Raw genomic sequence first — 15,730 nt, forward strand, 5'->3', positions numbered from 1 at the left:
AACACAACTGTATGTTCAAGGTTTTAGCCAGAGAGGAGTCCAGCAGTCTTATGGATGCCCATTTTGGGAAGAAATACAAGGAAAATTCACTTAATCTGTTATAATTTTATGGGAAAACATGCCTAATGGATGGCCAGTTTTTGATGCCAGCTAAAAGTCTGCTGCCTTTGAAGTGAATTGTGCATGATAATTGCATTCCTCCCCCTTCCCAATTTCTTTTTCCCTATTTTTGGTTATTTACTTCAACAAACCTGTTAACTCGAACTCCGGATATAACTTGACCTTTTCTGATTTCCCTAGAAGCTTGGAGTTATCAGGAGTACTTAACTGTATTTGATACCAAAACTTACCTGCACTTTTCCATTTAGGATTTGCCCCCAAGATTCAATATGACAACAAATCTCATTAACTGACTTACGCATGTTTGATATGTCCAAGGACTTCACCAGTGGGCATACGGACAGTCATAGCGGGTCCAGACCAGGGACAGAAAACAGGACAGCTACAGCTTGCTGGGTGCTCAAGCTCCATAATCCAATTACCCACAGAGCTGTTGATAACTTTCATGTAAAAAGATCGCCACTGGCCAAGAAGGGCTTGGACAAAACTGTTTAGTGTCTTGACTGCAAGATGACATGAAAGAAAAAGAGATAATAAATAATTTATTATCCACAATTATTGTGGTCAAAGGGCAAGACAGTCATTGGTGCTTTTTTAATTACCAGGCATTGGAGTTCTGAGGAGCTCATTTGCTGACTAACCCTCACAGAGGGGTGAGGAGGGGGAAGGGTGACTCCCCTATCAAAATGATGGAGATCTGCCTTATACCTTCAAGTGGTATAATTTGTGGTGGACTGGTACCACTTGCCATGCAACACCGGCAAGTGATTTAGTTACTGTTAGAGTTGTCATAATGGAAAGCCATTTTGTGGTAGTGTAACCGGTTTTTCCCTAAAGTATTTATATCGACCCAGGCATATCTCATCAATGAAATCAATGACATCAATGTGTAATTGATGGGTAATCAATGGGTAATCTGTTGATTAAGTCATTGACGTCATCACTTTAGTACTCTATTGCCGATAATCAATGGGTAATCGATGAGTAATCAATAGGCCACAAAATTTTTAGTCATCGATTGCATTGATTAGCTATCAATATCATCCTGTGGCTGCAAATGACACTTCTATGAGGAAATAAGAAAAAAGGAATACAAGTTGAACGTAACATGAATGACTTTTTCAGATTTTATTGGTTTAAACAACAACATTATCATTGGTAGTAACTGCTGCGGTTGAAGTGGCAACTGCAGTGGCTGAATCTTCTTTCTGGTGCCTGATGTTAAACCAGACCTTGTTGTAGACTACAGTTGTACTCAGCTGGTTAAGTTTGAAGAATTCTTCGTGAAGGAATTATTAAAAGATAATTATTAAAAGATAAAGGAATTGCCGTCAGTTCAAAGGCCAAATAATCACAACTTGTCAATCTTTTTAATGCCGCTCACCTTAATACCTCTGGTAGACTTGTACTGCAGCTGCTTACAACAGAAGTATTCCAAAGTTCAAGCAGCTTTTCTTTGTAAATAAACAGCTACCACAGCAAATATCACACCATGTAGCTTCTTGATACGCATAAGGCTCAACATCTTTATAGCAATTATGTTGTTATCAATGAGCTGTTTTGTTATCATTATGAAATTAATGAACACGAATAAAATGTATTTGTTGAGACCACCACTTTGTTTGCATATGTCTAAGAGGGGATAGCTTATGCAGAGTCTTCTGAGACGAGTCAGTCTCACCTGTGTTATATCTTCATTTACAGGTAAACATCGTTGCAATAAAAAAAGGGTTTCTCCATATTACTAGTAGAAGCAATCGGTAATCAATGAGTAATCAATGACATCAATGACTAATCAGTGACATCAATGATCACGATGAGTAATCAATAGGCCATAAAATAGTTTGTCTTTGATTAGTCATCGATTATTCATTGATCATTGGCAATGATCAATGACTAACCAGCTGATTACTCATTGATTACCCCTTGATTACTTATTGATGTCATTGATCATCGATGAGATATGTCTGGTTATTATATAGAGATAAAAAGACTCATCCATTATTCCAACTGTACTTAAAGACAGTCATTTGCATGTATCTTTATTATGCCTTTCAGAATTGTTGCTGAAATTGACAGAGTTTAATTTTTTAACCATTTTTTAGGCAATTTAAAAAAATAATAAAGAAAGGAGTGTCATGTAGTAAAAAAGAAAGTACTAATGTGGACAGTATTTTAAGTCCCCTTAAATGGGTTCAGGCTACCATTTTATGTTGTCCTTTCTCAGGTCTTTTAAGCCCGGTGAGTATTAGTCCAGCCCTTTGAATCAAACCTGCAATCTCCAGCATTGCAGTCAAGAACTCTACTGACTGAGTTAATCCTGACACAGTTGGAGAACTATAATAACAGGCAGGCTCCTGTAACAGGGCTGTCACTATGATATTAAGTTGCCGGGTAAATACAACAAGTAGGTGGGGAATCAACCAGCCAGAGATTTCTTTGGGTTTTATTTTTCGTCTACTTTCCCACAAAAGTAGCCAGGGGCTACCTTCATAGTAGCTGGGGGAAATCCCAGCCCCTGCCTCTTAATAACAGTCTTGAATAATATCCTCTCAATGAAATAAATCAAATGAAAAATCAAAATACATATACATGTGGATCCCTCTAATACAGTGTAATCAGCCCTTCTTTTGATAAAGATCTGCCAATTTCAGATTTACTGTTCAGTAGAAGTTTGCAATGTACGTTACAGTTACAGTAAGATTATAAGCAAGTCATTATGTGAAATACTGATTGCCCAAGATAATACAAAGTTTTAACTTACTTTCTTTCACATTAAACAGTTGATTCCCTGCACCATCATCAACAATAAATTCCATGTTACTCCACCAGGCTAGAGAATGTATAAGAAACAATAAACAGCTCAGTGAAAATTCATCATAAAATTTCCTACTAGGGCTGATTCCAGGTGAACTACATTACATGTATGTAATATATAAATAATTATTTAGCCAGGGCTATGAAGCGAAGCTTGCGTTAATATCTATAGCTGAATGGAACAAAATATAATATTGTCTAATTCTAAGTAGCGCTGGCAACAAACACAGCAAAAAGAAATCAGTAGGTCTAATTAGCAAAAAAAAAAACTTTGGACGTGCCAGCACACTTTTATTGTACATTTCCTTGCCGTTGTTTTGCAAGACTACAACATGAAACTTCCAGAAACTTCCTCGTTTTACGGAGGAAATGTTGTATGTGTTCCTGTTCACTTTTTATTTTCGCTGCCACTCATTTTCACCTTGCAGGCTGCTAGCATTTCTCATTTTCTCACTGCCAATATAAAATTTTCAAGTTATTCTGATCTTCTAACGAAATTGGCCTCCTTTGCTTTTTATCTCTAGCTCTTTCTCTGTTATCCACATCAATGTAGACATTAAAATTAACTCGAAAGAAAGAATCGGTGTTGTTTGTTGTTGTTTTTTATCTCTAAGAGTCTGAGTGGCTATGCGATTTACCGCCGAAACGCACGGGTACTTGAAATGCAAAATTTCACCCCAGCTTACATGAAGGGGTTGACGTATGTACAGACGATTTTCTCAGAACCAAAATTCATTGGATGCATAGATAACCAAATATTCTTACCCATGGTGCTCTGCTGCAGAGCTCTACTATAATTTGACCTTTCTTATAGACTCTCACATTAGGTTGGGTCTGCTCAGTATTGTGGTGAGAAGCAGTGTCAAAAAAGACGATTGCAGTAATAATAATAATTTATTTATTAGGTGCAAAATAGCATTCAAATATACAGTGAGGGGCAAGGGTGCTTGAATCACAGTTCTTGATTTTGGTGATTTCTCAGCTATTAGCAAGCTCCCCCAGAAAATTTAAAGATAAGGGAGAAAAATGGATTAATGGGGGTAAGTATTGTCCCCCTTCCATCAGAAATGTCCGGGGCCTTTCCTTGGGAAAATTTTGAATTTACGAGACCTGAAAAATAGATTTCAGTGCACCTTCATTGACTAGGGAGAAACATAGTATGGCTTTATTTTACATCAAAATTATGTATTCCAAACATAAATCTGTCACAAAAATGACAGATTTTTCAAAAAGATATATTTTTTTCTGAGTTGTAGGCACAACAGAGGGAAATTTAAAAAAACCTTCATTTCTCATGACAGATACTGTAGAATCATGGTCTTGAACCCCGGCCCTAAACCCTTAACCCTCCCCATTACAGGCCTGTCTACATGTATATGGAAAGAAAAGTTTTAATTTTAGATTTAAGCTCCCCCCCCCCCCTGAGCTCTAATATATTTATGCTCTAACTGAAGTTAGTTTCTTGAAGTGATAATGTTTGTTTTGATATCAACTTGTTTTGAATAATAAGCCCACCCTAAATCCCTATTAGTAGACAACATCCAAAGAAATATTCAGAGCTGATAGGTCGTGGCAAAGGTGTATGGTCACGTCTATAAAACTGCATCTCCAAAGAAAAATTTAGTTTCATGTTTAAACATGTGCAGCACTTCTTTGATTTGCATTGTCGGCTGATGACCAAAGTTGGCAGAAGGGGGCATTTGACCCTCCAGAACCCTTTATTAATTTAAACAACACAGAAAATGTTGGGTGGGCGAACTGACGGAATATTCAGCGTGGCAAATTTGATATATAAACCTAATTTACGTTTGCAGAAAATTCGACCTAATATTCAGAATATTGTATTAACATTGAGTGACAATTTAAGTGGCGATTAAAAGAAAAAACAACAATGTTGTTTGAGGGTTAGGAAAAAAGTGTCGACAGCCAGAACAAACCGATATCCAAAAATGATTCGGTGATCATGAAGGTTAACCAAATTGAGGTAGTTAACCCCTACTTAAAAACCAACCCCATAAGCATGGTATCGCGCGACAGTTTGCTAAAAAATTGTACGGGACAGAGTTTTAAGTCCAACTGATGGCTCGATTTGATCCTTGCTGAATTGAAGGAGCATTATTATTATCATTGATGCGTGATTTTTTGTTGCAAATTAAAGGAAGCATGTTTTAGTTAAGTTTTCGCGTGGATGAAATCTCTACTTGGGCGGTCCTTAGTCGTGGATAGCGTCCGTAATCTGAGATTTTTAATTTCATCGTTGCTTTCACGCGATAGTTGTTTCCCGGAAATTTCAAGACTTAATCTGGACCTGAAAACATTTCGATCGGTTTTAACTACTGTTCATAAACCGCGTTCCTATTCAATGCAATTACCCAAGAACCTGAGAAAGCCATGTTCAAACGCTCTAACCGCTCGTTCCCTTTAGTAGGTCTTAGTAGCTACGATCAGCAGACTATCAACTACGACAGCATGCTGAGTTCTCGCAAGAGATACAAAACACAGTTTGAACGATCCAATAAACATTCAATATGTTAGCAAGCTATAAATAAGAATCCTTATAACCAGTTTCGTGCTTTTTGAAAAGTTAACAGAACAAAACAATTGCAAAATCAGCATATTCGACTATACCTTCGTCCTCTCCAACAACCTGATGCGCCACAAGCTTACTGACTCCTTGGAAAACCTCCAAGCCCATAGGAATCGGTACCTCGTTCGGTCTTGCCTTCTTTTCTTGAAGAAACACGTCTTCTTCTCCAGCATATGGTCCATCATAGCCCCCAAGGTACTGAACAGAACCAGAAGTTCCTGAAGTTTGGCTACGTAAACCAGGTTGTCGTATAACAGTGGCCATTTTTGATGTAATGCGATGCTAAAACTTCAACTTCTTCCGTTCACTTGATATCTCCCGTCACGATATAAAGATATTAAATCCGATGTTGCAGCTCTAGAAGTCGGGACTGGTGGGCCTTTCTTGCAAATGACGCTGACCTTCCCCTCAAATATGCATTTCAATTAGTAAATTCTAAGGAGTCGTTGTTTTAGGATCAGAACCTCCGCTCATGAAATCTGCAAGTCAATTAGTGTGTCACGCTTTCATGCGTGACCGAGTTGGCATCAGGATAGGAATGCATGGAATGAATGGAGCGTCATGAATTTCATCTGAAGGTGTTCACATGACAAACCTGGCTTCATACAGGTGTGAACCGACGCCCAAGCGGGGAATAGTACTCCCTATACAATATACGGTCACCAATACCCTGGGTACCAGAGGTTTTTGCTCGCGTGCGACGAGGAGCTTCGTCGGCCACAGGCCGACACGTCTTGACCGAAACCGGAAACCGCGCGTGAAAAGCCTCTGGGCGCGATCCATTCAACCAAAATTCCAACCGGTCCGACCGGGAAAAGAGGACCACCTTAAAAGGTGGACCCGTTTTTTCGAAACTTTTCCGGTTGGACCGAACTGATCCATTGAGTTTTGGACCGAAATTTCCGGAAAGTTTGGTTGAATGGATCGCGCCCTCTACCCGGGGTAGATCACCAATGGGTCCAAAAATTTGGCCGTATAGAAAAAATTGGGTGGCCGTATTATCGGGACAGGGTCAATTTTCATGACTTAAGAGTACAAAAAACACCATACATCACATTCGCTCTTCGCTTCTTGAACGATAACCGAATGAAGACATTGCGTACAGTTATCATAAAAACTACTGTAAATGTTCCTTTCCTTTCCTTGGAAATTGGTCATTACACTGTCAAAACACGTTTTAAAATTGTATTGTAGTCTAAAAACAATGAAAAAACAGGCTTAGCTAACTAGGTCAATGAAATTGACATGCAAGCATTTTAATTTTCTAATTTCGAATGGGTGGTCGTATTAACGGGGTGAAATTATAAAAGATTCTACTGTTAGGGATTTTAGAATGTGGGTCGTGGGTCGTATTAACGTACGGGTGACCGCATTAACGTGGAAGTTTTATAAGAAAATGTATGGCCGTTTTGCCGGGCCAAGAAAAAGTGACCGTATTACCGAAGTTGCCGTAAGGTGGGGTTCCGCTGTAATTGGTCATAATAGCCTTTACGGGGTGGCAAAAACGAGAGGTTCAAAGACTACTGCAAAGCTGATTCAGAACCCATCTAAATAATATTGTGATTCCTACATAAGTTCAGTAACATCTGTAAACCTGAAGAAGGCTGGAACGGCCAGCCGAAATACTGTTATGAAAAAACAATACACGTTGTTTTGAATCAGCTTTGCAGTAGTCTTTGGACTTCTCGTTTTTGGTTCTTTATATTTTGGCTGATTAGATCTCTTTTCTGGAGAGCAACGTTTGCAACTACAGGGCCCGAGGAGCAGTTTTTAAAGTGCGGGGGCCGGTGACCACCTCTTTTGAGGTGGGGGGTGGGGGGACTGTTCTCTCTTTCTTAAGTATTGTTGAGCGGAGTCATGTTTAAAAATTTCAAGCCGCTGAAAAGTACCTTTCTCCAGCTGAGCCTGATTGCGCATGCAGGTTCCACCAGTAGAAGTTTGCACTGAAGGTTCCTGTAACCCCTCCATTTTGTTTATGATGTCATCGAAATGCGTCAGAAACCACATCATCAGCCGATATAATTCGTTTTAAGAAACCGTAGTTCGTGGAGTAGTCTTCAGATTTAAACGAGAACCTTCATTAAAAAAAAGACTCTATTCCGCATCGTTGCAAATGCTACATAGCCTTGCCGGTTTCAAAACGCAGAAGTCTAGGACTAAGTGCAGTTTTGTGAACACAGGCGTTTCGAGGCTTACTACCGTGGCATCAGACTGACGGGATCGAAACAGACCAATAATATTGAATTTAGATGCTGGAAGATTCTTATTCCAACAAAAATACTATTTATGTGAAAATGTATATTACAGTGGAACCTCTATAACGAAGTCCTCGGTCAAACGAACTATTTTTTTTTTTCGACTCCAGTAATAGTAAAATTTAGGGTGATCCCGCACCTATTTCAAAGACCGTTTTTGATTAGCTGGGAAAACCGTAGGGATTGTCACATAACAATGCCCCTATCCCTGAAAACAGTGGAAGTGCAGATTAAAGGGGGCCACTGAAATAAGAGGTTTAGAACGGTGCAGGTCTACTGAAAATTTAAGGCAATATGAAAAATGTCATTTCTGACGAATCAGCTAGCGAAGAAGGCAGAAATAAATATTTTGACGGCACGAGAACAGGGCTTTGGTACTAAGCCGGGTCACCATGGGTAGTCATACCAGAGGCTGTGTATATCACGTGTATGTCATCTAGGCTTCTGAACCATGCAACCTCTCTTTGGTTTTTCTTATTTTTTGTTTTATTTAATTTTTAGGAGCAACCTATTCTCGATTACATTGTAAAGTCCCGTAGGAAGGGCTTTGATCTTGAGCCTTGGTTCCTACCCAGATTTCCTGCCTGCATTTTTTCCCCTCGGGGTTTTTTTGGGCAGGTTTTTTCTGGCCTCCGTCTTACCGCATTTATTTCAGTTTGTAAGCGGTAGCTCAGCTCTGCTAGTTTTCAGGTTTTTTCCCGTTTCTTATTTTATGTACTTGTACAGTTAGGGACCGGTCATTATTTATCGCCTGGGAGGGGGTCGGAGGATTTTGGGCTAAACACGATGAAATTTAGCCGATCCCCCCTTTAAATGTTATTTTATTGAAGTGATCCCCCCTCATAACTATATATAACTTTCGTGATTCCCCCCCCCCCATGTCTTTGTACCCATATTCACCTTTCGACGTGTATATTTAGTGTTTTAAACGTTCATATACAGGTAGTATTTCTAACTATGATGTACTTACAGCATAATAAAGCCGTTATCGCGCAGTCTTTTTTTAAAAGTGTCTCTTGATCCGTGTCTTTTTCTAGTCTGGATCCAGACATCTGAATTCAGTTGACATACAAGCAATCTTGCTTAAAACTGCAAAGTGCTTGAAACTGCAAAGTTACTTTTTTTAGAGTGCCAAATAGCAGTCCGCCAAGTCCCTATCAGCAGGTCATATTTAGCGACAATTCGGCCATCTGGAAGGGCTAGGATCGGCCACTGTTCCTGTCTCCTTTTTTATTTTCATCTATAGTGTAATAGATCAGCCTTTGTAGCTTTGCTCACATTTTTATAATTTTTTTTGTTCGTTTTTTTGTTTGTTTTCTTTTTCTTTTTTTTTTCCTTTTTTTTTTTCATCCAGTGTTTGCTTGTACAGTAACTTCAGCTATTTGGTCATCTGGTACAAAAGTTAAAACTGGCATACGAACAGTTGACTGTTCATCGAGATCAGCAATGACAAGATCATCTTCGCTGTCCTCGTCATCATACTAGCAGAGGGCACGTCATCTCTTAGGAAACTTGACCTCAATCGAGGTCGCGGGGCAAATTTTCGGTTCAATCGAAGAGAATGATAGAGTTACTCCTGTAGATAGCATCAATGCTGACTTTGCTAAGAAACTAACAAGGCGTTTGCATCTAGACCCTTTGCTATGGCTACTAGAAAAGGGTATTTTTAGCACGACCCTAGCAAAAAATCTAGAGCAAGTAGCGGCCATTTTAAGGGCACAAAGTCCAGGGTCAACCTGCCGAAGGGGACTAAATGTTGCTGTTGAATCGGATGACGAGGCTCAAGAGGCAAATGAAGTTGTTGAATGGGATGATGAGGCTCAAGATGAGGCAGATGAAGCAGTTGAATCGAATTTAGTATAGAGCTGACACAGGACGCCCATTCCTGGAGAGGCGATAAATGGTTTATGTTTAAACAAACACGCTTTTTACAATGTTTCAGTTATCAGAAGTTTATATAGTTCACAATTTAGAATTCACCTGTCATGTTTAAAGATGAATATTAGCTAAGTCATGAGCACGTTATAAAAGGAAAAATATAAAAGCGTTAAAACAAAGCTTTCTCGATATAAATTGAAATGTATACATTCGCCAGTGTGACAGACTTCCGTTTTTTAAATAAAGTTGTGTTAGAACAAATTGAGATTGCAAATGCTATCATCTCCCAGCAGAATGGGCACATTTATGTTGTATGCTTTCAAACTGGCATTGTTCAAGCAGATTTGAGTGGTCCCCCCTCTGAATCCTTCCAAAATTTTCAGTGATCTCCCCCTTTTGGGCTCTCAGTTACGACTGATCCCCCCTCTGTTCTCCTAAAAATCAAGCGATCCCCCCAAAATCCTCCGACCCCCCCCCCCCCAGGTGATAAATAATGACCGGTCCCTTATCACAGTTTTGCACCTGCTCCTTTTATTTACTTAATATATTTAGTTTCTATATGTATGTTTAGGTTAGCTGTCCCGGAACCGCTCTTTAGGTAAGGAGGCAAGGTTATAGACCTCTAGCCAGGTCCTGATCTATTTGTTTACCCTAAATGTCCTGCCCTAGCCTTTTCTGGCAGCTTTTCTAGCAATTGGGCTACGTACCTCGTTGGGTACATTAAGATAATTCCCAGTGCCCAGCCTCTGTGCTCCTGCATGTTCCATGTCCCAATAAATCCGTTGATCAGAGTTTTATGATAGTTTCCCCAGCTTAACTGGCGGCCTAACTGACACTAAACCTGCGTGCTTAATTGGGGGATTCAGGTCGAGATCGACCAGTTGTCGCAGTTCTTTCTTCAGCTGTTTCTTTTTGTGAAATCTAGTTTACGAGTGTTGGCATGGTGATTCACCTATTGCTGTATTTACATACGTACTTTGTACGGTTGGTTCTCGCCAGGCCGTCCCAAAATTAACTTATTTGCCTTTACATTTTTTCTGTCGCTGTTGTGAAGTGGAGTCAAAATAGAACCTCGATATAAGTTTAAAAAACCTCGTTATTACAGTGCATTTATGGCACTAACAAGGGATGTAGTATTATTCTAAACTGGGTGCGTGAAAGGGGGCAACATTTGTCAAAAGGTATACCAAAGGAGTACCACTTTCGTTGTACGGGTAAGGGGTTAGACCTTGTCTCGAGGCGGAGCCTCCTCGGACACTGATTTGGATCAGTTTAGGTTTCTGGGAAACTGCCCACCTACCCCTCACTTAAGCTAACATTAACACTCTAACTTCTCATTTAGGGCAAAACGTTGACTTAAGGGAGGGGTAGGTGGGCAGTTTCCCAGAAAACCTAGACTGATCCAACAGTTTTTGCTGAGTGCCTTCGGGCAACGGCGCAAGTTCACTCCAGTTCGCTCTCATTTCTCTGTATTCGTTTACACGATACCACCAAAAAACGTCATAGTGGTGCGAGTCCGACACCGGCGTGTTTTCATCCCGATTGCTGTACCGAAGCGAGAATTTCGTTCCCGGCGCGACTTCAACGACCCCACAAGCACTGAGCTTTAACTAATATTGTGTTAACATAAAGGATAGGGTGATGATGATGAATAACAACGGTATCCTGTTAACGAATACAGAGCCGCGAGAGGGAACCCGAGAGAAAGTCACCCTGGTGTCACGTAAACACCCTCTGTATTTTCTTGGCATTGAAAAATGGGCCGAGATGGTGCCGGTGACAGGATTAAAACATCAAATAACAAATGAATTAGTTAATTAATAGATAAATAAATAAACAGTCCAAAAGCTTTTTTCATCCAACTTGCACAAGCAAAATTTCGCGTGTGTTAGAGCCGCGTTTACGACAAACTGTAAACGTCACGAGATTCATGGTGAGAATTTATGAAATAGAAAGTAAGCAGATAAAAACTGCCCAGAACAATTCTTATGGATAGAACGCAGACGTGAAAAACTACATATTTTTGCATACAAGTAATAAACAGAAAACGACACAGGGGCACCCAACGAGAATATAGTTCAAAACCACTTAAACATAGTATTGTTAAACGTATTTTAGTATTCAAACGGCAGAAATGGGCATATTTTTATCCCCTAAAAATTTTTTATCTGTTCGAATTTCCTGGCTGAAAGTCAGTAGTGATCCGAAGATTGTAGGGATCAAAACTTACCTTTTCGAAAATTGCAGCCAGAAAAAAGGCTCTCGAATATTCTAGGCGACCTTTGTAGGGTAAAAATCCGTTAAAAATGGGCAATTATACTATTTTTTAGATGTTCGAAAATCCTAGGAGAGGCAGGCAAGCAAGAAATTTTACACAAAATGTTCCGAAAATTCTAGATCTCAAATCGTCTTCCGAACAGATATTTTCCGAAAATTAACGTTGGGTGCCCCTGACGACAATCTAGGTAGCCTCCCACGCCGACGTTCTTGGGGGTTCGTCACGTATTCCTGCCACGTCTGCATGGGAGGCCAATTTGGGAAAACTTGGTCACGTGGTACTAATTCTGGGGTAAACGTGACTCATAAATGAATAAAATGACATAAAATAATTTGAAAAAAATTGCGAGATTGATCATCAAATCTACGAGAAATGCAGAGGGAAGAATGAAAAATGAAGAAAACAAAATCGATATTCCGTCCTCATGCATGCATTAAATGCGAAAAGGCAAAATTATTTTTCCCACTGAACGTTGTCTGCACATTTCCGCCATTGTCGAGATGTCTTTTTTTCTGTATGGTGTTTTATTAATGAAAAGCGCATTTCTCTAAGCCACTGAGTGCTGAAGATTTTAATCTTATTAAGCGGGGAACTCTCAATGTGTGTATGGGTCATAGGTTTTATCAGGGAGCAAAAAAATTAAGCAAGAGCTGGGAAGTCGTACGAAGAGATGGGCATTTTGCCTTCAAGAATATTCTTTACGGTATATTTAAGTAAGTTTGTTCACGCCATTTTGCCATGAGTGATTTTTTTTTTCTGAGAGAGAATTGCGTGATTTCTCTTTCTTGTTCTTCTTCGAAGAGCTATATCAAACATCGTGGAGTGTTTTTAAAATCTGATATTCAAACACTTCGAAAGAATATTTTAAAACCCACTTCTTGATGTTCGGATGAAAGATTAAAAAAAAAACACTCATCAAATTATGAACAAATGTAGTTGGCGCACTTGTCTAAAGCGCGGGCTTTTATCAACCATTTCATTCATTTACCACACCACTCTGTTTAAACACCATGTAGCCTGTTCAAAGACCCTCTATTGCCTCATCAACGTCCGTCGAGCGCGCATGATAAAAAATGAACCGCGCCCGCCGATGTTTTCCAAAAGAACAAAAAGAAAAATAAAACAACGCCTGTCTACAAGCTAAACGCCATATAGATCCCCCACCCTCGAATCAATGTTGTTTCTAGTTGAAGTTTATTTGCGGGAGTTGGGGTGGGGGGGGGGGGGGGGGGGGTTGGGTGTTAGGGGCTTTTATCTCGCATCTTTCACTGGCTTTGCTTGACAAATAAATAGAAATTTTCCAGAGGTACGCACAGTTTTCCAAATCAACCCAACCAGTCTCGCCAATTGTTTTTCAGCGGGTGACTTTATTAAATTTCAGTTTCTTAACACTATGCTACGGAAATCATCGATGTTGGTGTTCTTCAGGGAACAGGGTTTAGTGCGCGCCGCAAAATTCGGAAACCAATACACTTGTTTCGAAAAAGTTATCTGAGAGAGGGCCGTTACTAGCGCAGTTACATGGGCAAGTACTCCACCTTGAAGGAATCGACTAGCTGCCCTGTTGACCAAACAGTGACTGTAGAAGGATCAACATATATTGTTCTCACTTTAGCGATTATTCTGCCTAGCTGGCGGATTCCTAGACGAGGGGTAGTTCCAAGGCGGCGAAGCCGCGAGAGGAAGGATTTCAATTTTACTTGCTCGCAATTTTCTTGCGGTTCCGCCGCCAAAAAACAACAGCAATTCCCCACTAATTCCGCTAGCTACGCAAGCTAGTTTAGGACTAAAAAGGAAACGAGACTGTCAAGAGATTTACGTGTAAAAAGCATTTATTATTTTTCCAAGAATCTGATACACATTACATCAAATGAGATCACTATTCTCTCTCAAAACCAATGAATCTCTCTCAGGCAACTTTTTAAAACAAAAGAACCCCATTCTTGGAAAAAATGAAAGTTACTGTACAAAAATATACGCAACATTCAAGACACAAAAATATTGTACAAAATTAGCACTCTAAATGTGAATATTTTACAAAGAAATGCATATTTCAAAATGACTAGACAAATTCGATTACATCCCATAGGGTCTAATGTATTTTTGTTCAACAATTGTTTATAAAAAGATCATTCTTCGGACCAAGATAGTATGTATGGATAAACAGGTTGTGGTCCGCAGCTCAATTACAAAAATATCTTAATACAGACTGCTAAATGCAAGTCCTTATAATATATGTACGGTAATGGCAATTTTGAAGTTGTGTTTCATTGGTGTTGTGTCTAATTTTACTATGGGACTGTTTTGCTGGACGTACTTTGCCTCAGTTTCCCGCGCAGTTTCTTACCAGCCAATCAAAGAAGTGATGGCCACTCCAAAACAGTCCGGATCAATTAAGGTTTCTGGGGAGGGGTTGGTGGGCAGACACAGAACTGACCTCAAAATTGCCAATACCCCTGTAAAAAGCCTATCCCCACCTTGTCTTAGATGTGAGTTATATAATCAACCGTTTTGTTATTGTGAGTGTAGTGGGGAATCTCGAAGAAAAGCAGAAGTGCAGCATGTGACGCCCTAGCCACTAGCACAAGTTTCCAGGACATTTTGAAAAGTTTTCACGAAATAATAATAATAATAATAATAATAATAATAATAATAATAATAATAATAATAATAATGATAATGATAATGATAATGATAATGATAATGATAATAATAATAATAATAATAATAATAATAATAATAATAATAATAATAATAATAAAACATGAAACTTGTATCTAAGATGACCGAACGACACATATATCATTAAGACACATGCACTATTGCAAAGACTTAAAAGGTTCTTCAGAAGTTGGTTAAAAGAAAGCATACTGGCTTACCCTCGGGGTAAAAACCTCACAATTTTACGAGTGACAAGTCATTACACCACAGCTAGAAGTTTTTGCAACGAGATGAGCCATAGTAAGTATACGTTGTATCAGTGAGTGAACTTCTGCAACAAAACAGCAGAGAGAAAGCTCAAGTGACCGGAGACATCCGGTTTACTATTTGAACGAGAAATATAATCACAGGTTTGTCCTCTTGCTTTCCACCCCTTTAATTCCAAAGGATGCTAAATATACCACAAAATAAATATCACAATTCATGTTGCAAAATAAAAAAATAAAACTGGCTGCTGAAGACGTTTCAGTTGAATTATCAAACCACAGGATTTCGTACAGACTTTAACGATGGAATACTTTACATGACCATAACTGAATCTGTGAGTAAAATAAGCAAAAAAAACGCAAAGCGCGCGCACAGGAATGAAGGCGACTTCTAGTGCATAATTCACCACTGTATAATTTTAGACCTGCACACGATATCGGCGCACTGTCATTGGGTTGTCTTTGCTTGTGAAGCTACGAGCTAAGAAAGGTCAATATTAAGTTAATGTTTATGCAACTATGACATAGTTCTAATTATTTTGAAACCCTGATCATGTTTTGGCCTTTTAATTCCCAAAAGTGCATGTGTATGTTCCTGAAAAATTTTAAGAAAATGTTACTTAACTTTGGAAAACACAACGAAGTGGAAGTACTGCTGGGAGTGCTGCAAGGTGGCTTTAACAATCCTGACATTCAGCTTCAAGTTTCAACTACTCTTTAAATTACTTGCCATTTATATAACATAAGTACTGGTGGCAGAAGAAATTAGTACTCAGTAGCTTCCACTTAAACGACTAGAAAGTATAATAATAGAACTTTACTAAGAATCCAAGTGACTACATCGTGCACTTGACTCAAAGGTTACGAT

At 39.2% G+C, this 15,730-nt stretch overlaps 1 protein-coding gene across 1 annotated transcript in view; it reads right to left on the reverse strand.

The window, feature by feature from the left end:
- Nucleotides 1-6,012, reverse strand: part of LOC140950184 (uncharacterized) — a 13,098-nt gene extending 7,086 nt beyond the window's left edge. Inside the window, exons 1-3 of the mRNA XM_073399381.1 lie at nucleotides 5,566-6,012; nucleotides 2,885-2,953; nucleotides 419-623 (exon numbers count right to left, since the gene is read on the reverse strand). Coding sequence (XP_073255482.1) covers nucleotides 419-623; nucleotides 2,885-2,953; nucleotides 5,566-5,788 — 497 coding nt within the window. The 5' untranslated portion in view covers nucleotides 5,789-6,012. The remainder of the gene's footprint in view (nucleotides 1-418; nucleotides 624-2,884; nucleotides 2,954-5,565) is intronic.
- Nucleotides 6,013-15,730: the final 9,718 nt, after the last annotated feature.

Source organism: Porites lutea, chromosome 10 (assembly GCF_958299795.1).
Source record: "Porites lutea chromosome 10, jaPorLute2.1, whole genome shotgun sequence".
Classification (NCBI taxonomy): domain Eukaryota; kingdom Metazoa; phylum Cnidaria; class Anthozoa; order Scleractinia; family Poritidae; genus Porites; species Porites lutea.